The sequence below is a fragment of the Anabrus simplex genome, chromosome 2 (genome assembly GCF_040414725.1).
Source record: "Anabrus simplex isolate iqAnaSimp1 chromosome 2, ASM4041472v1, whole genome shotgun sequence".
Classification (NCBI taxonomy): domain Eukaryota; kingdom Metazoa; phylum Arthropoda; class Insecta; order Orthoptera; family Tettigoniidae; genus Anabrus; species Anabrus simplex.
In genome coordinates this window covers 721754835-721780518 of record NC_090266.1, presented here as the reverse complement: position 1 = coordinate 721780518, position 25684 = coordinate 721754835, and the positions used below count along the sequence as shown (strand labels likewise).

The 25684-nt window shown below is 39.3% G+C and overlaps 1 protein-coding gene across 1 annotated transcript in view; it reads left to right on the top strand.

Moving 5' to 3' along the window:
* The window catches only part of LOC136864403 (MOXD1 homolog 2), a 795728-nt gene that overhangs the window by 634916 nt on the left and 135128 nt on the right, over positions 1 to 25684 (top strand). Inside the window, exon 7 of the mRNA XM_067141347.2 lies at positions 25433 to 25626. Coding sequence (XP_066997448.1) covers positions 25433 to 25626 — 194 coding nt within the window. The remainder of the gene's footprint in view (positions 1 to 25432; positions 25627 to 25684) is intronic.

The window sequence follows — 25684 nt, the reverse complement described above, 5'->3', positions numbered from 1 at the left end:
TACCGAACTGAGGTAACCACTTCGGATGACCTCCGTGAACGTATGTTTAAGCACCAGAGGATATTCTGAACCACAGTGGTGTCTTGGCTCGAATGACAAGTTGCTTTACGTCTCACCGACACAGATAGGTATTATAGCGATGACGGGGCAGGTAAGGGTTAGGAGTGGGAAGGAAGCAACCATGGCCTTAATTAAGGTACAGCCCCAGCATTTGCCTCGTGTGAAAATGGGAAACCACGGAAAACCATCCTCAGGGCTACCGACAGTGGGGTACGAACCCACTATCTCCCGAATACTGGATACTGGTAGCACTTAAGCGACTGCAGCTATCGAGCTCGGTGTACCAGTAAATGTACTGACACGAGGCTGACGTATTTGAGCACCTTCAAATACCACTGCACGGGGCCAGGTTCGAACATGCGAAGTTGGAGTCAAAAGGCTGGCACCTCAACCGTTTTAGCCACTCAACCAGGCAGGAAGGACGAAATGTAGGTACGTTTAATTTACTTAGTTGTATAATATGTCCATTTTTCGTTTGAAACAAAACGTTCGATGTGCTTCGATAATTCAATTCTGATTCTACTCATATGGATATCCTATGCCATGCATTTGTTCGTTGGCGCAAGGAACTGTCTTCCTTCTTCTACCTTTACGCAATGCACAACGGGGATCGTACCGCATTTCACGTCCCGGCGTGCGTATCCCAACCAATAATTATATCACACGCTCGTACAGGTCGCGCACCGACACAGGTTTTCAGGTCATTTCCATACTCACTAGACCACAGGGCTGACGACCACAGATATCCCTATCCCCTAAAGGACGTAACAGCAAATGAACCAGTATTAACGCTGAGAATTCAATACATCTCCAGGGTCCGAAACCGATAACTAGTGTTGTCTGAAACCCCTAAGACGGAAACTAAATACTAACAACATCAAACCAGTCTGGCGATAATGTAACGTAACATGTTGTAGACTGGTAGCCTTCAGCTGTTACCGTAGGTCAGTTGCTCGTAAATATAAAACCAGTTTGGCAAGTATATTACGTAACGTCTCGTGGCATTGAATAGGGAGCGCTCAGCTGTCACAGTAGTCCATTTGCTCTTAAACATAAACAGAACGGAAACCAGTTTGGCAGGGATGGCGCGTGACTTGCCTGTTATCAAAGGAAAGCTATTCATTCACAAGAACAAGGCATACTACCTATTCTAAAAACATCGTACCCCTTTGCTCTCGAAATTAACTTCCGAGGATTACTAAAAGTTTGATATATAGTGGTTCGTCACATCGTTCTCTATTGCTACAATAAATATCTGCACGTATACACCTAACACCCTGTATAGCGGCTGATAGAGTGACTTTGCGAAAACGTAAATATTCTCGAAGCGTACACCATTTACAGAAGTAATAAGTGTGAGTAAAAGATTTGTTTTACCGCATCCCGACGGACCTGATATAATACATCGAACAGTAAAAGGAAACAACGTTCCATGACGTTTTCTTGTAGTTGTACTAGAACTAGGTAAGAGATGTGGTACAATGTCGGTAACAGGTAGCGTGTCTTGCTGCTTTATAATCTTCATGATAACTGAATCATAAAGTACGTAATAGTAATATATATATTAAACGAAACAAGAGGCAACGGTTAGTTTATGATTTGCTCTTGACTAGTAAAGTCGTGTCCAGCATGGTGAAACAACGATATCCAAACGACATGAAGAAGAAGAAGAAAGTAAAAACTGTTGGATGGAAAGATGTTATAAAGGCTGCGCAAAAAGCTATTCGAGGGGAATACAATCCTCGTGTAGCTATTACTAAGGCGTTACGCGCAGCAAGAGCGAGAATTTCTCCAAAGTGCAGAGCAATATTTAGTAAACGTGCGCGAATTATTCCTGTACCAAAACGAGGAGGATTTCTTCCTGCGCTGTTTGCTGGCTTAGCAGCTTTAGGGTCATTGCTAGGTGGTGCTAGTGCTGTAGCGAGAACTGTCAAAGCTGTAGAAGAAGCGAAACAACAGTTGAAAGAGAGTGAACGTCATAACAAGACGATGGAGGCAATTGCGTTACGAGGCAAAGGTGTGAACATGAAGCTAGCGCCATACAAGAAAGGGCTTGGTATCTACATTTCTCCAAAAAACGTCTACTGAATGCACTGCCATATCGAGCTCTAACGCATGATGAAGTTTTTAGGTTTGCTAAACAACTAGGAATTCATTATTTTCGAGGAGTGTATATGCGCGATCAACTACCAGCACGTCCACGTGAACGTGAAAGTGCCGTAATTAACTTGGACGACAGTCGTGGACCTGGAACTCATTACGTTGCTTATGTAAAACGGAAATCTAAAGTATGGTATTTTGATAGCTATGGAGATTTACCACCTCCGTTTGAGCTCATACGTTATTTCGGAAGCAGTGCAGACATTGTTTACAATAAAAACCGTGTGCAAAACTTTAATACACGCATGTGCGGACGATTATGTCTTATGTTCTTATATCAAACCCAGACAGTAGAGAAAGTGTATTAGTATCTACGTGATGACGAACAGTGAAAGAACGTTTGCTGTACGTGGAGAAGGACCTGAAACAACCATCTATTTTAATCCGCCAATCGAACTTGGTTATCAGCCGCATAGTCTTGGACTAGTATCGTTTGAAAGCTACAATAAAATCTATAATGTGCGTGATGGTTTAAACAAGTTCTATTACGATGAGTATGTGCTAACACTACCCTCAGGTAGTTATACAGTAGATGATATTCACGACTATATTGAAAGTACGTTAATTGATCAGTTTGGGGAAGATAGTTTTAGTAATCATAATTACAAGTTCTCAATCACTATAAGCAACATTACGCATAAATGTGTTATTGAATCATCATTTAAGATTGACTTCAAATCACAACCTGACTCGATTGGATCACTGCTTGGATTTTCATCGAGGGAGCTCCTACCGAACGTACGTTACGAGTCTGATCAACCTATAAAACTCTTCGATGATTATAATGTGAACATTACTTGTAATATTATTACAGACTTGAATAGTAATCTACAACCTTCGCACGTCCTGCACGACTTTATTGTTACAGAGGAACGTGGATATACTATTTGTGAGAAACCAGCAGTAGTTCTTTATCATCCTGTGTCTGTAAAACACATTAGCAACATTACTCTTAGACTTGTAAATAAACATAATCAGCTTATTCATTTAGATCAGCACGCGTACGTAGCTTACAAACTACATCTTAAACCAGTATGAAAACCATCTATAAAACACGGTGTACATTCCGAAGACATACTACATGTGTGCAGAGACTCATCGAGTTAACAGATACCCATAAGCAGATACTCCAAGATTTAGGATATACACTACTACAACAGAATGGAAGAAATGCTAGACATTACGAATACAGTAGAAAGTCGTGAAGGTGTAGTACGAAGTGAGCTTCATTCCTATCAACCTTTTACGTTTGGATTAAATAACAATGATGAAATTCATTTTATCATTAATCAACAAGATGTTTACACCTTACCACACGAAAGCTACCTCTATATTGAAGGACGATTAGAAAAGTCTGATGGAAGTGGACTAAGCACTTCACAACTAAACAACCATGCTCTAGATTTTCTCTTTTCTGAAGCGCGATATGAAGTAAATAATGTTGAAATAGATCGAACGAAGAATGTTGGTATTACAAGTGCAATGAAACTCTACCCTTCTTTCTGTGATGAAGAAAGTAATCTTTTGCGGATGGCTGGATGGTGTCCAAAAGCTACTAACAACTGGATGATTAATGAGGATGGAACTTTTACGGGTATGTTATCACTGAAACATATTTTTGGATTCGCAGAAGACTTTACACGTATTATAATCAACGCAAAACAAGAGCTTATTCTAATCCGTGTTCGAAGTGATTACAATTCTCTTAAAGCAGTAGAAACACCTGTAGAATCGAAAATAACACTGCATCGTATACTGTGGCGGATCCCACATGTAACCTTATCTGATCGTGAAAAACTTCGATTGCTCAAGATTGTAGAAAATGATACACCATTACCTATACGTTTTAGAAGTTGGGAGCTGCATGAATATCCTATGTTACCACCTACAAACAAGCATAGCTGGGCTGTTAAAACATCACGTTTTACTGAGAAGCCCTTGTACATTATTTTTGGATTTCAAACTAATCGTAAATTCAATCACGAAAAAGATAGCTCACTGTTTGATCACTGCAAATTAAGACACGTTAGACTATATCTCAATGGAATTACGTATCCCTACGAAAACATCGACATTAACTTTGAGAAAAATAAGTTTGGGATGCTCTATGACATGTTTTGTAAATTTCAATCATCGTATTATCAGAAAGAAGATCGTCCGCTATTTACACCTCAAGAATTTAAAAATAAAGCACCGATTGTAGTTATAGACTGCTCTTATCATGAAGAATCTATAAAAGAATCTTCAGTTGATATTCGTTTAGAATTTGAAACATCTGAAAACATTCCTGCTAACACAGCAGCCTATTGTCTTATTATTCATATGAGTGATGTTACTTACCATCCGCTAACGAATATTGTTACGAGACTATAAATAAGAATAGATCTTTTTCATTTTCATTAGTGTGTGCTTCGACATCGTACGCTATGGAACAAAACTGTAAATGTGCATGCTGTTTGCATGCTCATACGCAACATCTTATTTATGTTTCACGAGTGAGTGAGGCTATTAAGATGTTCTATAAACGTAGATCGTCGATGCCGAAACATCTTATTCAATACTTACCACCAGGATTTTTATATACGTACGCTGCCTCTTACGTACATAATTTTTGGGACATCCTTCCTCTACACAGTAAGATGTCAATCGAAGTAGCTTTATGCAGAACTTGTGAACGACATTACAAGCATCGAGGAGAAAATGGTGATGATGATTGGGATGGACCAAATCCGAGGATTGAACACTGTACACAGTGTATGAATGAACTTTCTCTAGTACTTCATGATGATGATGATGATTCCGAAAAGGAATAACAGCAAGGTAAGAAGTATATGATCTTCTCTGTAAAGCATAACATACTTAGTATAATATATTTCTAAATGCTTTGTTTAATTTGAATGTTGCAGGAGGCATTTCAGAAGCATACGTTGTTAAGAAGCACACCAACCTTGTCAGCAGCAAAAAACGAACACTGTTGTAGTAGATTTGTAAATAAATATTTGATCGCATTCAAAAATGTTGTACTTATTGCATTGCTTTACTCCGACTTACTCTTAAGAAAAACGATCAGGTCTAAACATGCACAATGACGTCATCACAACAGCACGTGCTTACTCTAGCTTTCCCGATGCATGTTTAAACTTGTTCGAATTTACCGCTACCACATTCCTTTACATCGACTTACTCTTAAGAAAACGGACAAGTCTAAACATGCATGATGATGTCATCACAACAGCACGTCCTTACTCTAGCTTGCCTGATGCGTGATTAAACTTGTTCGAATTAGCCGCCACCACATAGAGTGCAGCAGCGAGGTAAACGATGTAAGATGGCGGTAGCTAAAGATGGCAGCACTGTTCTCTCTGTTGATTAAAGATGGCTGCTTGTCAAAAAGATTTTTTCAAATTATCCGCCACCACATAGAGTGCAGCACTGAGGTTTGCGATGCAAGATGGCAGGTGACAGCTCGTCAAAGGTAAGTAGCTAAAGAGGGCAGCACTAAGGTTAGCAATGCAAGATGGTGGATGACAGCTGTGACGTAAAATATTACTCGCAAGATAGCACCACGATGCTCTTTTCATTAAAGATGGCAGCTAGAATTTTTCAAATTAACCGCCTCAAAGGTAAGTAGCTAAAGAGGGCAGCACTGTTCTCTCTGGATTAAAGATGGCTGCTTGTCGAAAAGAATTTTTCAAATTAACCGCCTCAAAGGTAAGTAGCTAAAGAGGGCAGCACTGTTCTCTCTGGATTAAAGATGGCTGCTGAATTTTTTTCAAATTATCCGCCACCACAAAGAGGGCAGCACGGTGCTCTTTTGATTAAAGATGGTGGATGACAGCTGAAGAGCGAGTAGAATTTGTTACCAAATAAGAGCACGTAGAATTTGCCGCCACCACATAGAGTGCAGCACTGTTCTCTCTAGATTAAAGATGGCGGATGACAGAAAAGCGCATAGGTTTGTAAAGCACGTAGAATTTGCCGCCACCACATAGAGTGCAGCACTGTTCTCTCTGGATTAAAGATGGCGGATGACAGCTGTCAGAAAAGCACATGGGTTTGTAAAGCACGTGGAATTTGCCGCCACCACATAGAGTGCAGCACTGTTCTCTCTGGATTAAAGATGGCGGATGACAGCTAACGAAATTGCCCGCAGCACGGTGCTCTATTGATTAAAGATGGCCGATGACAGCTGTCAAAAAAGCACGTGGCTTTGTTTCCCAACAAGAGCACATAGAGTTTTTCAAATTGCCGCCACCACATTTCAAAGGTATCTAGCTAAAGAGTGCAGCACGGTGCTCTATGGATTAAAGATGGCAGATGACAGCTGTCAAAAAAAAGCACGTGAGTTTGTTTCCAAACAAGAGCACGTGGAATTTTTCAATTTGCCGCCACCACATAGAGGGCAGCACGGCGCTCTCTTGATTAAAGATGGCTGCTGTCACGTGGAATTGCCTGCCACCACAAAAGAGGGCAGCACGGTGCACAAAGATGGCTGCTGTCAAAAAAGCATTTTTCAAATTATCCGCCACCACATTTCAAAGGTAAGTAGCTAAAGAGGGCAGCACTGTGCTCTCTGGATTAAAGATGGCGGATGACAGCTGTCAAAAAACACGTGGCTTTGTTTATCTCGCGCTAGTGAGGTTAAGTTGGTAGCACTAAGGTTTAGACCCGTCAAGATGGCAGCACTGCCGATGACAGGTGAAGGATTTAACATCTAAGGAGGGCAGCACAGTGCTTTGTGGTTTAAAGATGGCGGATGACAGCTGTCAAAACAGCACGTGGCTTTGTTTAACACGCGCTAGTTAGGTTAAGTTGGTAGCACTAAGGTTTAGGCCCGCCAAGATGACAGCACTGCCGATGACAGGTGACGCAAGAGGGCAGCACAGTGCTCTGTAGTTTAAAGATGGCGGATGACAGCTGTCAAAAAAGGATGTGGCTGTCAAAAAGCACGTGGCTTTGTTTACCAAGCGCTAGTGAGGTTAAGTTGGTAGCACTAAGGTTTAGGCTCGTCAAGATGGCAGCACTGCCGATGACAGGTGATGAATTTTACATCTACTACGATAAAGAGGGCAGCACAGTGCTCTGTGGTTTAAAGATGGCGGATGACAGCTGTCAAAAAAGCACGTGGCTGTCAAAAAACACGTGGCTTTGTTTACCTCATGCTAGTTAGGTTAAGTTGGCACTACTGGGGTTTAGGCCCGTCAAGATGGTAGTACTGAGGTTTGCGATGCGTTGTTGTCTGTCAAAAAGCACGTGGCTTTGTTTACAAATCTGTCAAAAAGCACGTGGTTGTCAAAAAGCACGTGGCTTTGTTTACCTCGCGCTAGTTAGGTTAAGTTGGCACTACTGAGGTTTAGGCCCGTCAAGATGGCAGTACTGAGGTTAGCGATGCGTTGTTGTCGATGACAGCTGTCAAAAAGCACGTGGCTTTGTTTACAAATTCAAATTTCCCGCGGGAGGTGGAGGAGACCTCTGGGAGGCCTCTGGCTGAGGTGGAGGTGGAGGAGGCATCTGGGAGGCCTCTGGCTGAGGTGGAGGTGGAGGTGGCCTCTGGGAGTCTGAGGTGGAGGTGGCCGCCGAACCCGTGTATTATACTACTCATTACAGATCAGATAGTGGTCTGTATCATCCAAAAAACCTGGAAAACCCGTACATTCCTAACAGATTTCCTGAATTCGAAGTCGGTTAAGAAATAGTCTACTATCGACCTGGTACCCTTACCCTCCCATGTGTAGTGGTGAATAGCCATATGTTTGAAGGATGTATTCATGACAACTACTAGCACAGAAGTCCATTATACGCTTCCCATTCCTATTAGATTCCATATATTCTCCGCATTTACCAATCACCCTTTCGTATCCTTCAGTTCTATTTCCAACGCTCGCATTGAAGTCGCTCATTGGCAGTAACTTATCTTATCCTTGCTGTTGACCCTAACTACGATGTCATTCAATGCTTTATAAAACTTGTCAACTTCATCCTCATCTGCAACCTCAGATGGTGAATACACTGAAACAATATTCGTTCTAATTCCTCCAACTGCCAAGGCTACCCACATAATTCGCTCATTTACGTGCCTAACCGAAACTATGTTGCGTGCAATAGTATTCCGGATGAACAGCCGTACCCCACACTCTGCCCTTCCCTTTGTAACGAATGTCAAGTACACTTTATAATATCCTATCTCTTCCTCGTTATATCCTCTTACCCGACTGCCGTTGCTGTAGCATTTACCGTGAAAATAAGAAAACATACTCTTGACTGGCGGGAGGGGGGGGGGGGTGCAGGGGATTAGCCCGAACACCTCCCGAATGCAAGCTTTCACCTACACGGCTCATAGCCTACAGCGTAGCCTATTGTCTCGGTTGTTGCATAAATCTACACTTGACAGGTTCACAAGAATCCAGGCTAGTCAATTGTGCCCTGTAATTGGCTAGATTCTCTTTTTGCGTGCCCTAGGTTACGGGATAGAAGGTTATTGGATATTTATGGGTGCTAAAATGAGATTCTCCTCCCAGTAGTTGCTGATATTTGAACGTTCTTAAGGCAGGAAGGAAGTTTGTAGCTGCGCACGACCTTACTAGAACCATGGGAACTCTAGGGTTAAGTGGAATATGAACGAGAATGAAGGTGAGATTCATTTCAAACATTCCATATGCAGTGATCGGGATATGAACCGCAGCCGTCATGGTGAGAAGCCAATGACAACGCCACTTGGTTACCACGCTTCTTTTACCCTTTTAAAATTCAATATTTCTACCACTCCGCGGTCTCCGAATACTGTGAACAGGAAGTAATAACAAATAATTATTATTGTATTTCTACTCCTTAGTCCCGTTTTCTGATACTGTGTCGGGGATGAGATTAGACGAAATTATATGGCACGATCTTACACCCGGATGACCTTCATGCCGCTAATCTCAGTTGAGCAATTACTGAAGATGAAATGAATGGTAGTGAATGAAATTGGGTAAGGATGTGTAAGGAATCGGCTATGGCCTATGAATAGGTACTGCCTCGGCATTTACCTGGAAGTGAAAATGGGTGTTCTAAACCTTTCCTATCCCATCATCGCCTAAAACCTGAGTGATTTCTACGTAAAATACATTTAAAATAACGTGAATAGGTACTACATAACCCAGAAAATTAAATTCATTATACTTCTGTGACACTAGATGGATGTTTCCTGAAGTCATGTTCTTCCTAGGTGATTTACTAAATCGTGCGCAGTAGATGTTGTAACTAGGCTTCTATACTCTAACAGTTTGATCGAAGAAAGCAATTGAATATTTTTCAAGTATTTGAAAATATAAATCCTCATAATCGATATCTCCTCTCAATATGGATATAGCATAGCAACTTCAGGTCCAAGCAACTTGCTGTCTGATCTTCACTGAATTCCGTTTCTTTCTCTCTGCTGTGATTTGTAATCTTTTCCTTGCTCGGTCTTTTAGAATTCTCCTAAGAAGTATAATCTAGAGACACAACTTTTACACTTCTGCCGTATATAAGGTCGCATGTAACTTGATCGTCCCTGTGTATCCAGGACATTCTTTCCGGGATCTCATAACTTAGCTCTTCAATTTGGCTCCGGACTCAGCAGCCGAGAAATGATATACTTTATGGGACTGTAGATGGTATCCTCGACCATAAAACACTTCTAGGTATCTGGAGAGCTACGAGAAAAGCCGCCTCTCGATGGAAAAAAAGTTCTACACAGAAGCAAGTGGACTTTGAGTTGAAAGTTAAGCATCTTCTTTTGTTTACAAATCGAATTCATTTCAGGAATGTCATTTCTTAAGAGTTCTGCTTTGTTGAAAGTCTTGAGTTGTTCACTTGGACTTTCACTGATGTCTTCATGAATTGCATGTTACTTAAATTCACCCAACGGCCCATGTGTATACAGGATGGTCGGAAACAATATGAGCGTTAGAGGGTTGGTCATACTAATAAATAATTATAAAATAATAATTAGATATCTCGCACTGTTGTTACTTTATCAGGGGCTGAAGTTAGCCAATCAGATTGCTTGGCAGGCGAAATCAATTGGGCTTTGCGCGACGGTGTTACTAAATCTTAAAAGCCATGAAGAGAAATCAACATCAAACATTAACACGGGCGGGTTTCAGCTGGGGTCAGCGTAGCGTACTTTCTATGGCACGATCCTATCAGCTCAGAGGACCGGGTTCAAATCCCTTACCTGGCGAAGATTTATTCTTCGATTGATGTTCTCAAGCTGATTTTACGCCATGCGCAGATTTAGCAAAATATCGCATAGCCGATTTGAATTCGCCTGCGGTGTGATCTGATTGGCTAAATTCAGCAGATAATAAAAAGACAACTGTGCGAGATATCGAATTATTTCTACCAAATTATTTATCGGCATGGTCAACCTTCTAATGTTTATATATCCGGTTAACGTTGTTTCCGACCACCCTGTATACGATCAACAAATATTCGTACTAAATAAATAGAAAGGTTTTACTCCGTGGCCAATGATCAATATTACGCTGGCTTACTTCAAAAACCTCGTATGTGACAATGCTCTTCTTACCCATTATATTCCTTAAGACTGGTCACGCCTCCCAGTCACATGTGTATGTGTAGTCCATCAGAACAATTGTCGCAGTATTCATTTTCCTATGCTAGTGTGTAAAAGAAAATGGACCTTACCATACCGTATTTTAGGGATGTTGTTTTCATGGCGAATTTGAGCACTCCTCCAGTTTTAAAGTATTTAAGGTTCATTTTCCTTTACATATTAGCTTGTTGTTAAATTTCCCTTGTTAAATAAATTTATTATAGTTATTTTCCAAAAGATTATTACTCAGTACAGAAAAGAAAAGTCATTGCTAAATAACTTTGTCAAGTTTTTATTGGGTTCATGCTTTGTCCAGCCATTTATCCCTCACGCTTCTTTCCTTTGCACCACGGAAATCTCTGTAACAACAACAAGGACAAAATAATAATAATAATAATAATAATAATAATAATAATAATAATAATAATAATGATAATAATAAAGAGTAGGAAACTCAAGTATCCAAAAGCACCATCTTACATTCACCACCTTGGAGAATTAACTATGTGCCTTCAATTCTTTTTCAATGGTTTATATAAACTTTCTTTTCTCCTATGCATTCGAGATAGTGCATGGCTATCCGACTTCATAATTCGTGTACTCAGCCTCTATCGGATGGTATCTAACATGCAAGACATGTTCGTTTAATGTCATACACACGTACACTGTTCAAGAACTTCCAACTATGTAGATCCCTCTACCGCGCATTACTTTGCATAGACATCAGGAAGTGTTCAGAAATATAGGCCTTCTGTAATGTTTACTTCCTTTCCATAGTTCTTATTATATTAATTATTGCTCGTATATTGTGATCCCGGACGGACGTGTGTTCGATTCTCCGTCAGGGAGTCGAAAAACTTAAGAAACGAGATTTCCAATTCCGGAGGTACACATGGCCCTGAGATTCACTCAGTCTACACCACAAATGAGTACCTGGATAACTCCTGGGGCCAAAAGAGGCTGGGCGTAGAGCTGACCACTCTACCCCACCTAGTCCGACTTTACGGATAGTGGAAGCCATTACCTTCCATTCCTCCAAGGGCCTTCATGGCCTGTATGGAGATGAATTTGCTTCTTTTTTTGGCGTATATTGTGATAATTCATCCTGGCATTCATCGCTTTCCGTATAATTTGGAAATGTTGGCATCTGTAAATAAGTTATGTCCGTAACTAATTTTGTCTTCAGAAAGATTTCTAGTTTATATCCTTCCTCTTTCCTCTGCAGAGAGAAAATACTGTAATATTGTCAATGTACTAACATTGTTGTTAGTGTTGTCTTTAATGTTCCTGAGTTCTTGGGGTAACGTATACATCAACACCATGTGAATATTGCAGGATTTTGAAAGTGGTTCATCGTCGCACTAATACGTGGAAGGTTTCTGATGACACAGAGATGGGAAAAGGCTAAAATTGGGAAAATAGCGGCCGTTGCCTTAATGAAGGTACAGCCTTAATGAACATTTGCCCGGTGTTAAAATGGGAAACTATGTTACTTACCATCTCCCGAATACTAGCTCTTAGTTATGCAACCTGAACTCCGTAACCAATTTGCTGGGTAATAGCTGGGTTTTGGAGTAGCCTACTAATCAGTATTTTCGTCTCTGAATGTGACCAGTCGCCTAAGAAATGAAACACGGTATTAATTCCAACATAACGATGGCTTACTTCTAAAACCTCGTATCTCCCAATGCACTTCCTATCCATTTTCTTCCTTAAGACTGGTCACGCTTCCCAGCCACATATGCACGCACAGTGCATCAGAACAATTTTCGTAGTGTTCATTTTCCTATGCAGGTGTGTAAAGGAAATGAACCTTAAATAGTTTAAACTGTAGGAGTGCTTAAATTCGCCATGAAAACAACATCCCTACAATACGGTATGGCAAGGTCCAGTTTCCTTTACATGTTAGCGTGGGAAAATGAACACTACGAATGATGGACTACATATACACATGTGACTGGGAGGCGTGACCAGTCTTAAGGAATATAATGGGTACGAAGAGCATTGTCACATACGAGGTTTTAGAAGTAAGCCAACGATAAGCTCTTTCTGTGGGTCAGTGGTATGGTGTCGGCCCCGGGATCTAAAATTCACGGAGACAGGGCAGAGACATGTCAGTTCGGCACTCTATATCGTACAATGTAGAAAAGTAAAAGATCTCTGTGACATATTTAGTATTTACTGGACAAAATTAACTAAAAATCAGCCACAGCTTGTCCAGCGCAGATACGTTCTTTGCCATCTGCTAGGACAAAGCAGAACGTCGAAATTGATACGCAGGAGGCATATTTGGCGCTATATCAAAATGCTTGTACATAATAGCTTAGGTCATACGGCAACTATTAATATTCCACTATTTTTACTTACAAGACTGTTTCATTGTTGGTGACGAATTGGCTGGTCAGTGAAGTGTAAGGGTGTGAGGAATTGTTAAAGTGTTTGTGGTGCTACGATTGGATAAGATATCGCAGGCCTTTATTGCCTCTGTATGACAAGCCTCACTAGTCGGCATATGCCTAACATATACCTGGTCACTTACTAGTTATTTGGTCTTTAATATGAAATTTGACCTGCGTTCAATTAAATTATTATTATTATTATTATTATTATTATTATTATTATTATTATTATTATTATTATTATTATTGAAAACCTCCGTGGCTCAGGCGGCAGCACGTCGGCCTCTCACCGCTGGATTCCTTGGTTCAAATCCAGGTTACTCCATGTGAGGTTTGTGTGGACAAAACGGAGGCGGGACAGGTTTTTCCCGGGGAACTCCTGTTTTCCCTGTCATATTTCATTCCAGCAACACTCTCCAATATAATTTCATTTCATCTGTCATTCATTATTCATTGCCCCAGAGGAGTGCGACAGGCTTCGGCAGCCGGCACAATTCCTATCCTCGCCGCTCGACGGGGGCTTCATTCATTCCATTCCAGACCCAGTCGAATGACTGGAAACAGGCTGTGGATTTTCATTATTATTATTATTATTATTATTATTATTATTATTATTATTATTATTATTATTATTATTATTATTATTATTATTATTATTATTGAAAGAAGATGAAGTATTTGTATAACCTGAGTACCTGGGAGTGTTTCAACCTGCTTGCTCCCATTTCTACCTATCCTTCATAGAACACCAAAATATTTGCAGGCCTACATGGTTGGGTTTTCTGTTTTGTGGTTTCGTTAATCACGGCTTCTGATTTCTATCATGCTAAATATTAATTGAAATTTATATTTAAACTAACGCTTGAAAAGAAAATTGGAATACGTTTTAAATGAATGAGCTCATCAACATTTACGTTAAATACGAAGCAAGTACTTTTTATATTTTGCGTGTTACATTTTGTATATTGTATAAGAGTAGCAAGCCTATTGTTTCTCGTTGATTGTTTGTAATATTGATATGCATTCCACTTCCGATTCTAAAATAAACCTGTTCTGTATTATATATGACACATTTCGTTCTGAAACTCTGAAATTCTGAACGTCAGGTCTTTCAAATTAATTAATTAACCTGTCAAATTAATATCCGGTAATTTTGAAATATTAAACACTACTTTCATAGGCGAGTGTGTCAAGGTATCGTCCATGAAAAAATAATATTATGACAAGCTGTTTAACACACTGGTTAGATGCTCACCTTCTATGTTCGAGGTTGCACATTCGAATCCTGACGCATCACACTCTAGGAGTGGGTAAATGTCATGCAAACATACATTTCTTCAGTATGGTACAGTAAAGTTCATTTTCCTTTATAAACGCGCATAGGAAAATGAACGCAACGGAAACTGTTCTGATGGACAGCATATCAATATACGGCTGGAAGGCGTGACCAGTCTTAAGGGAAATAATGGGTAGGAGGAGGATTGTCACATTCGCCGTTTCGGCAAATCAGGGACGATATTTTCTTGTTAACAGCGAAGATTTACCTTCATTCTCTTTATCATATTTTCTTCAGAAATGTAAGTTGGGTTTCATTTTGTGATATTTGTGTTAATATAAAGTATTGTTGGCCACCATATCGTTGGCTTACTTCTATAACTTCGTATGTGACAATGCTCTCCCAGTCACATATGTATATGTAGTCCATCAGAACAATTTTCGTAGTGATCATTTTCCTACGATAGCGTGTAAAGGAAACTGGACCTTACCACATCGTATTGTAGGGATGTTGTTTTCATGGCGAATTTAAGCACTCCTACAATTTAAAGTATTTAAGGTTCATTTTCTTTTACTCATCAACAGTCTTAAGGAAGAAAATGGATAGGAAGTGCATTGGGAGATACGAGGTTTTGGAAGTAAGCGATCGATATTCTCTCATTTTTCATTCTAGTGCTCTGTTCAATGTACCTTTACTGTTTGGAAATTTTGGAATAATTTGTCAGTTCTAACATTTTAAGAAGCCGACTGAGCATTCAAGGCATATGAATGACTGATGAAGTGCTTCAGAAGTCATTTCAACAGTACCGCACAATGATTGATCCTACCCTGTAAACCTCAGGGCTCCTTCAAGGCGTTCGAATATTTATGAACAGACAGTTGTATGTGTCCGTAGAAACCGAAGTAAATTCCTCAAAATGTCTCTGACATTTACAATTTTTGCAGAAGGAAAACATCGGCTAATGATGCAAACAGGAGGGTAGCGTAAAAGCAACTATTATCTCCCCGTACGTAATATGTTGAAGTTAAATTTACTTTCTTCAAGCATGTTCTCCAATCAAATGCCGATCAAACGTTAAAGGAAAATACTAACTTAAAATTATTTGGATTATTTCATTTCTTCTGCTTTTGAAATTGAAGCGTTACTGAGTGGGAAAGTAAAGTAACGAATATTTATTCGTGAAGGTAAATGAAAAGAACCGGGTTTGCAAATTAACTGGGAATCTAACACATTATTACACCATTCGGTTAGGAGATTTTTGGAGGCATTAATTTCGTTCCTAAATATTTTCAAGCTGGAAACTTGTAAGAGGGTTTTATTACTTTAATGCAAAAATCGAAGTCGGATTTGATATTTCACACCTGGAATCTTCATAAAAAACAGTAGAAATATGTCAGTGTTAAGGAGGAAGTTTAATGATTTGAAATACCACTTAGAAATCTATCATGACGGAAAGTTTTATAACTCGTGGATTAAACAACAGAAACGAGGTGATATTCCTCGAACTCTTTGCACGAAATTTAGATAACTGCTTCCATGAATTCTTTCCTACGAGTCAAATGTGTTGTAGAAAACAATAATTCTTACCAAAGTTCCTCTGTTTTTTAATCTCTCTTTAAAAGTTTCTTTACATCGCACCGACGCAGATAGGTGTTATGGAGACGATGGGATATGAAAGGTCTAGGAGTAGGAAGGGAGTTACCATGGCCTTAATTAAGGTAAATCCCCAGCATTTGCATGGTATGAAAATAGGAAACCTTAGAAAACAGGGTTGTTGACAGTAGGGTTCTAATCCACCATCTGCCGAATGCTCGCTGATAGCTACGTAACCCAAACCGCACAGTTACTCGCTCGGTAAATCATATATATTATTTAAAATCATATTCTTGACTCGTGCTGGTTTCTCATAACCAACTTTGCTGTTATACGAACAAAGTAATCGTTAGGTCAATATATCCAATGAACATTTTCTTTCTGTCATTTTCTTGAACTACTCCTTTCTAGGTTTCATCCCCGATTTCTTAAGATTAGCATTATTGATTTTCTTCTTGAGAGGATGTTCGTAATATTGTGTTTAACTGTAGTAGTCCTTCCCTGGATATATATTCATTTTTGTTTCATTGAAGTGGGGTTCGCGTTATCATTTTTCTGCATGACCAGCGTTGTAATCTGGCGTTGCAATTTGTATCATTCTGAACGATATTGCCTCGAATGGCAATAACTTATTAGGAAACGAACGCTCCCCTCTAGATTTAGCATCATATATTTCCTAGTCAGTCACTCTTAGTATCTGTCCGCTTCTCCCTGCTCATCCGGGAGTGATATTGTCTTTTCTTTTACTTTCATAAGCACGTATACTGTATATGTTTGCGATTTAGGCTTGAACATTGACGTGAAAACTTAAAGTACAGCAATCAGAGTAATTTTATGAATAATGGCAATAATCATGTTAAACGTCTCTTTTGCTCCATCTTTCTATAAATTTTTTGTCGGTTCGAGGAAGCAAATATTTTCTTAGAAATCAGTTCTACTTTAATGACTTTAAGCAACTGTTATGCTCGTATTTCAGGAGGAGGATAGCGAAATAATTGATCGCCGGGAGTGAGTTGCTATCTAAACGATGAGAAGTAATAGCACTGAGATGATCAGAATATCGATGGCTTTCTTCTAAAACCTCGTATCTCCCAATGCACTTCCTATCCATTTTCTTCCTTAAGACTGGTCACGCCTCCCAGCCACATATGCATGCACAGTGCATCAGAACAATTTTCGTAGTGTTCATTTTCCTATGCTTGTGTGTAAAGGAAAATGAAACTTAAATAATTTAAACTGTAGGAGTGCTTAAATTCGCCATACAAACAACATCCCTACAATACGGTATGGTAAGGTCGATTTTCCTTTACACGTTCGCAAAGGAAAATGAACACTACGAAAATTGTTCTGATGGACTACATATACACATGTGACTGGGAGGCGTGACCAGTCTTAAGGAATATAATGGGTAGGAAAAGCATTGTCACATACGAGGTTTTAGAAATAAGCCAACGATATGCCTAATATTGCACATCAAAACGATGTGACTGAAGCGAAAATTCTTACTTACTTACGTACGTACAATGATACTAGATTTCGTAACAACTTAGTGTGTTATTGTATGTCCTTTTAGTAATCACAACCACACGAACTACAGTTTTACGTGACAGCGTACGACTTTCAATATTATTATTATTATTATTATTATTATTATTATTATTATTATTATTATTATTATTATTATTATTATTATCCTGATCCTCGTATTTCTAGAGCGCTATGTTAGATGGAGTCAGAATCTCTGTCGACATTTTAACTTCCTTGTGATTATCGAATTCTAAAGCCACTATTTTCATGCCAACCAGTTCTTACCGAGTGTATGTAATTAAAATCAATACTTTAGAGTTCCACGACATCGCGCCTGGGCGAAGCAGAGGAGGGGGGAGTGTGCCAGAAATATTTGGCTTGATGCCATTTCTTGCAAACAAATACAATTCATTTACAGCCAGATGGTATCGTAGTTAGAATATAGGAGCGGGTAGTTATGCGCGCAATTAAAGTCCAGTATTATATTATGAAATTTCCTTTTGTTGGCTAAATTTGTCTTCTCTTTGTGAATCGCAACCAACTATCTTTGTGTCATGTTGATGATGTCTAGCCCCAGGTGTAATAATGAATTTCTGAGTTAGGTTACCACAATTGATTAATATTTCCTACTTTCCAAAACTTGTTGAATTCGTAGCAGCCTATTGTTCACTTTTAGTTGTAATCTGTTGCCGATCAGAAGAGTGATCATTACTTCGTAAATGTGACCAGAAACTTTTATTTGTGGCTGGGAGACGTGATCGGTCTTAAGAAAGAAAATGCATAGGAAGTGCATGGGGAGATACGGGGTTTTAGAAGTAAGCCATCGATATAGTGGGCGATTAAGGAAGTCAGAGAGGAATTTGGAAAAAGGAACCACATTCCAAGGAGAGGAAATGAAAACTCTGAGATTTTTTCATGATATTATTTTATATGAGTTTGCAGAAGATCTGGAGGATATTCTCATTGTTATTGACACCGTCTTGGAGAAGTGGCACAGAATGAAATATACTCAAAACCAAAGTAATGGAATATAGGTTGATGATGATTGTTGTTTAAAGGGGCCTAGGCCCATGGAATATACGAATATCGTTACGTGCTTAATAGAATAATAATGGCAGACGTAAGCGGCATATGAAATGCTGTCAAGCGCAAGTAAGGAATGAAAGCATTCTCTAAGCAGAAATCTGTTCATATCAAACACAGATGTGCGTATTAGAAATGTGTTTTTCAGCACGTTTGTCGTGGTTGTTTTTTTTGTTTTTTTTGCTATTTGCTTTACGTCGCACCGACACAGATAGGTCTTATGGCGACGATGGGATAGGAAAGGCCTAGGAATTGGAAGGAAGCGGCCGTGGCCTTAATTAAGGTACAGCCCCGGCATCTGCCTGGTGTGAAAATGGGAAACCACGGAAAACCATCTTCAGGGCTGCCGACAGTGGGGCTCGAACCCACGATCTCCCGATTACTGGATACTGGCCGCACTTAAGCTACTGCAGCTATCGAGCTCGGTGTCGTGGTTGTTGGCATTGTATGGCAGTGAATCATGAACTACCACAAGTGCTTAAAGAAGGAGAATGGAGATTTTTGAAATGGGTTACGGAATAATGCTGAAGGATTAATCGGATCAAAAATTAAGAAATACCGTATCGAGTTGGTGAACTTTTAAGAGATGAAGAGACAGACTGTTGAAACATCCTGGAGTGTTCGGTTAACGTTTTAGGAAAATGTAGGGATTAGAGCGGCAGGAATATTCCAAGCCATAATTACGACAGTCCGCCTCTGTGGTGTAGTGGTTAGCATGATGAGCTGCCACCCCTGAAGGCCTGGGTTCGATTCCCAGCTCTGCCACGAAATTCGAAAAGTGGTACGAAGGTCTGGAACGTGGTCCACTCAGCCTCGGGAGGTCACTGAGTAGAGGGGGGTTCGAATCCCACCTCAGCCTTCCTAGAAGTGGTTTTCCGTGGTTTCCCACTTCTCCAGGTAAATCGCGTCTGATTAATTCTTCTGGCTCGGGGACTGGGTATTTGTGTTTGTCTCAACACTCTCCTCTTCATATACAGACAACGTACCGCACTACCAACCACCAAACCTGCACGCAATACATCCCTCCACATAGGGTTGGCGTCAGGAAGGGCATCCAGCTATAAAATAGGCCCAAACTCACATGTGCGACACGGTTTGCGCGAGGGACCCCCACAGATGTGGAAAAAGTGTAAGTAAAAGGTCATCAGAATCTAGAAAATGATCAGAGCCGAATTAGAACTTGAATAATCAGCGGCGAATTAAGAACGAATGACTCCGTCTAAATCAATCGGATCTCAGCCAATGCATCTATGATTTTGAAAACAAATAAACACATCCCTCTGGTTCGGATGCTATGTAAAATTAGAGGCCACTAGGCTATGATCAAGATATCAACGGTTATGTAATGCTCCTTTCACAATGACAACACGTCCGGCTCCATGGCTAAATGGTTAGTGTGCTGGCCTTTGGTCTAGGCGGTCCCGGGTTCGATTCCGGCCTGGTTGGAGATTTTAACCCTCATTGGTTACTTCCGATAACTCGGGGGCTAGGTGTGGCTGCCATATTCATCAGTGCAATTCATCCTAGATAGGGACCCATCCTCGTAGACTCGTAGGTCACCTATATCGCGTCAACTCGAAAGACCTGCACCAGGCCCCTTCGAAGGCCACACACAATCAGTTAATCGAAAAATAATATCAAATTAATACTGATAAAAGCTTAACATCATTTTGTCCTTCATTAACTTAATTACTGTATGATTTTAACTGAATAATAATCGAGAAAACACCTATCATGTACAAGAAAATCATTATACAAATATTGTATTGAACTTTATCAGAATACAAACTTCCGTATCTAAACATGTGAAACTGTATCGCTCATACACAATACTTTTTTCAAACATTACTTCATCTAGGAAGATGTCACTATCTATGAAGTTGGCTAACAATTCAGGACGATGCAATGTGATTTCTTGCTGAGCGGGTTCCTCGTCAGTTCTTGGGAAATTATTGTGCTGAGTAAGCAGAAGTGCATGGCTGCAATGGAATGGAAACAAATCTGACTGCTTAGTCGTGTGGACAGGGCTGATAACAGACATTCTTCTTCACTCTGGCTTTCTCTACCGGTGTCAATAGTTAATATCTCCTTCAGAGTGGACCGCGTCTACTTATTGACAGCGTTTATGGTGTCAGACGATTTATACATATTATTGTGTGGCATTATCAATGCGTATGGTACCGTACACATCGGAAGAAGTATTAAGCACTCTTGTTATCCCCTCTCTTGGTACAGAAGTTGTCAAAACTAGGGACCGTGACATCACTGACATCACTGCCGTTTGACTCATTACTTGGTTATTATTATTATTATTATTATTATTATTATTATTATTATTATTATTATTATTATTATTATTATTATTATTATTATTATTATTATTATTATTATTATTATTATTTGTAGCTCTGTTAACAAAAACCTAACCCGGGACCGGTACAGTGTATTCGGTCTGCCAGACTGATGGAGTTTATATATTGGATAACACGGAGTCAGAGTGACAACTTCTTAAATAGATTACTGTTTGAAATAAATGTTGTGTATGAATGATACAGTTTTCCGTGTTTAGATATAGACGTTCTATTGCATTATAATTGACTTATTGTAGATGCTTTTCATGTACACAATAAGGGTTTTCTTGATTCTTCTTCAGTTGAAATCAACAATAATCAAGATAACGAAAGAAGAAAATGATACTAACCTTTTATCAGTGTTAAGTTGACATTATGTTATCATTGTGAAAGCAGCATTACGTGACCGTTCATAACGTGGTCATAGCCTAGGGACCTACAATTTTACGTAGAATCCGAACCACACGGATGTGATTATTTAAAATATCTAGATGCATTGGCTGAGATTCGAACCACGGCCAATATTGTGAAAAACTAGTGACTATTATACTGGGATATCACGGCGCATCGTTGATCATTCTTCTTCTTCTCCTTTTTCTTTCTCCGCTCTCCCCAGGTGTGTAGGGTTGCGGGTGCTAACTGTGTCGCACATGTGGATTTGGCCATGTTTCTGGACCGGATGCCCTTCCTCACGCCAACCCTACACGGAGGGATGTTTTTACTATTACGTGTTCCTTTGGTGGTTGGTAGTGTAGTGTGTTGTCTGAATATGAAGATGAAAGTGTTGGGACAAACACAAACACCCGCTCCCCGGGCCAGAAGAATTAATCAGACACGATTAAAATTCCCGACCCGGCCGGGAATCGAACCCGGGACCCTCTGAACCGAAGACCTCAACGCTGACCATTCAGCCAATGAGTCGGACCCCATGGTTGATCATTGTATTTATTTATTTATTTATTTATTTATTTATTTATTTATTTATTTATTTATTTATTTATTTATTTATTTGATATTGAACATTTATCGAACATAACAGGCGACATCGCCCCTATACATGTTCACATGCAGAGCAAAATAAATAATTAATAATAATAATAATAATAATAATAATAATAATAATAATAATGATAAGGATAATAATAAGAAGAATAATGTAGTATTCTTCTAGCAGTCATTAGCTGTAGCAGTCACTCACTCAATGTTCAAACATATTCATCCAGTGTAGATGGAGTTGGTTCTGGTATAGAACCGTGGCGTTAGGTCTTTTTTTGTTTTATTGTTCATTTCATTTTATTTTATTTTGTATATGGTGGAGAGTGGTGGCTTAGGTTGGACTATGTTTATTAATTTTATTAGATGAATATTTATTTATTTATTTATTTATTTATTTATTTATTTATTTATTTATTTATTTATTTATTTATTTATTTATTTATTTATTTATTTATTTAGTTTTTTGGATCTCCACCAGTTCCACTGTCAGCTCTTTTAAACAATTCTATGAAAGTAACAAACTTGCTCTTTCTCATATTAGAAGATAGTGCTTTTTAATCACTATACATCATCAGAAACATATATGAGTTATTTTATCACAACAGTATATTAGCAGACATTAATATTTTTGCGATGTTACAAACTTAAACTACCGGGTGAGTTCGCAATGCGGTTAGGGCTGCGCAACTGTGAGTTTGCATCCGGGAGATAGTGGGTCCGAATCCCACTGTCGACAGCCCTGAATATGTTTTTCCGTGGTTTCCAATTTTCACACCAGGCAAATGCTGGAGCTGTACCTTAATTAAGGCCACGGCCACATTCTTCCCACTCCTAGGCCTTTCCTTCTCCATCGTCGCCATAAAATCTTTCTGTGACGGTGCCATCTAAATCAGATTGTAAAAAAATAACTCAAACTGTATTGAAACACAGACTTGCTTGCAAGCAGAGGAACGAGGTCAGATAGAATTGCCTCATTTACTATATTATTAAGTGACGTTTCCTATTCTACAGAGAGATAATAGCTTTCGAAGATATTATAGTTACGCTTCACATCTTTCGAATGTTATAAAAGAAACATATGTCAGAATCCTATTCCGAGCGTTCTTTCGAATGTTATAAAAGAAACATATGTCAGAATCCTATTCTGAGAGTTCTTTCTGTTCATAATATCGTTGGCGTACTTCTAAAACCTCATATGTGACAATGCTCTTCCTACCCATTATATTCCTTCAGACTGGTCACGCCTCCCAGTCACATGTGTATATGTAGTCCATCAGAACAATTTTCGTAGTGTTCATTTTCCTATGCCAAAGTGTAAAGAAAAATGGGCCTTACCATACCGTATTGTAGGGATGTTGTTTTCATATCGAATTTAAGCACTCCTACAATTTAAAATATTTAAGGTTCATTTAACTTTACACACCAGCATAGGAAAATGAACACTACTAAAATTGTTTTGATGGACTGTACATCCATATGTGGCTGGGAGGCGTGACCAGTCTTAAGGAAGAAAATGGACAGGAAGTGCATTGGGAGGTACAAGGTTTTAGAAGTAAGCCATTGATATGATGCCTTTTGTCGGAGTATTTTTATTTGAAATTTCGATTTTCAGTTGCTGATTTCGTGATTTTTTTTACGGTGATAGCTCTTTTTGGAATGTCTACTTCTTCGTTCATCCAGCTGATTTAACCAAGTTTAGCCCTAGAATGTTTGCCGACTTAAGTGTTATGTAATGCAGTTATCGTTTCCCCGTGCACTCTATAAGAGAACTTACTCTCTTTACATACATATTAATTATTATACTATACACCAACAGAACGTTGAAAGATCCTTCTGCACCACTGACACAAAAGTGTCAAAAATTCTATAATCATGAGAAATTCTGATATAATTCATATTTCAGTTAAATGTGCTCAGAATGGAATTTTCTGGACAAACAGTACCGGTAGTTTACTTCTAAAACGTGAAGTTTTGAAGCGTACAACTATTTTATTACTTATTCTTGCAACAGTTTTCAGTATTCCCTGTTAGATCTTCCAAAAATTATGTTTATTATACGGCATATAGTGTATGAAGGTTGACAGTTCTGATGTTTTCGTTTACAAATTTAGAATATGGTCTTCGTCTTAATTCCTTGGATCGCTGTTTTTCACCGGTATTGTGATCAAGGTGATTGTAACATCAACAAAAACTTCTTTTATCCCTTCCCACATAATAATAATGGTCAGTGTCGGTACCGTTGAACAGTCATCGAATACCAAATGTTCTAATTCAGAGCTGTCAACAAATTTACCAGCCATGTTGCATCTCCGCCTTTAGAAGTGATAAAAGTACTTCTGTTTCTCTAGTCGCACAATTCCTTGAAAGTCGTCAATTGTAACTCGGAGACTTTCAAAATGAAAGACAATACACTCCCCAGCCTTGAAATCGGTGCTACCTTTTTGAATGATTTGGTTACTTAGCCCATTCCCACTCTGTGTTCGTACCGTATTGTTTTCTAAACTCCGTGTCGTTATATCAAGGTTAGAAATGGTTTGCAAGTAGGTTGCGGTATTATTTAATTTAATTTCCGGGTTGAACCGTGTTCACACCGTGGAAGCTTCACTTCTAAGATAGGTTGCGGTATGTTCAGAGCAGTCAGTCAGCCAGTCATTGGAGAGATGGCGTGGAATGATAGTAGACAAATAAGCTTCAATGGAGTTTTTAAAACGAAAGATCATGGTATGAGCATGAATTCAAGAGGGCAGTTTGGGGCAAATATTCGTTTGTAGGAAGAGAGATTAGGGATTGAGATAATCTACCAAGAGGGATGTTCAATAAATTTCCAACTTCATAAAAATGGACTAGATAAATGACAGATAGGGAATATGCCAGCTGGGTGACAGCCCTAAATGCAGATCAGTGGTGACGGACTGATTGATGAAGTGTCCTTGCACGTACTTACTTCTGCGTTTGGTTACGTAGTTTCATCCGGCAGGACTTGATTAAAGTATAGCAATAAATAAACAACAGCTTGTAAGAATGGCTGAGCATGTACCAATTAGGAAAATCCCAATTTCTTTGCATTCACTACTAAATAATAATCGTTTTTTAATGTTCTAGAATGGACTGTTATTATGGATATACTGTATATCACCATGTCTATAGCAGTCAAAGATTGGTAGTAATAAAATGCAATAAAAAAATTGCATATTGTACGTGACCATACACATGCCAAAATGCCATCAATTATATTTTCTTTGAGAATTGTGTCCAACTTGTGCCTTTTCAGAGGACCAAGCTTCCTTGAAATAACTCACCTTTCAATTTGGTGAGAAAAAAACAGGTCTGTACGGTTGGAGAGACGGCCGGATTTCAAGGGTTAAATATTTCACTGTTCTGAATCCTGGTTTCTTCTTGTTTGCAGGGAGATCATCTAATCGCTGAGTGTGTGTACAACAGCGAGGGTCGCAGCACCATCACTTTAGGAGGACTAACTACACGCGAGGAGATGTGCCTTGTTTACGTCCTGTACTATCCTCGCATCGAGTTGTCTTTATGTCACAGCTTACCATCTCTTCCCACTGTGCTCCATTCATTGGGAATTCAAGAACTGCGACAGTAAGTAACCTAATACCTCTTGCTAAGTTAATAGGTCGTGTGGAAGAAACCGACCTCA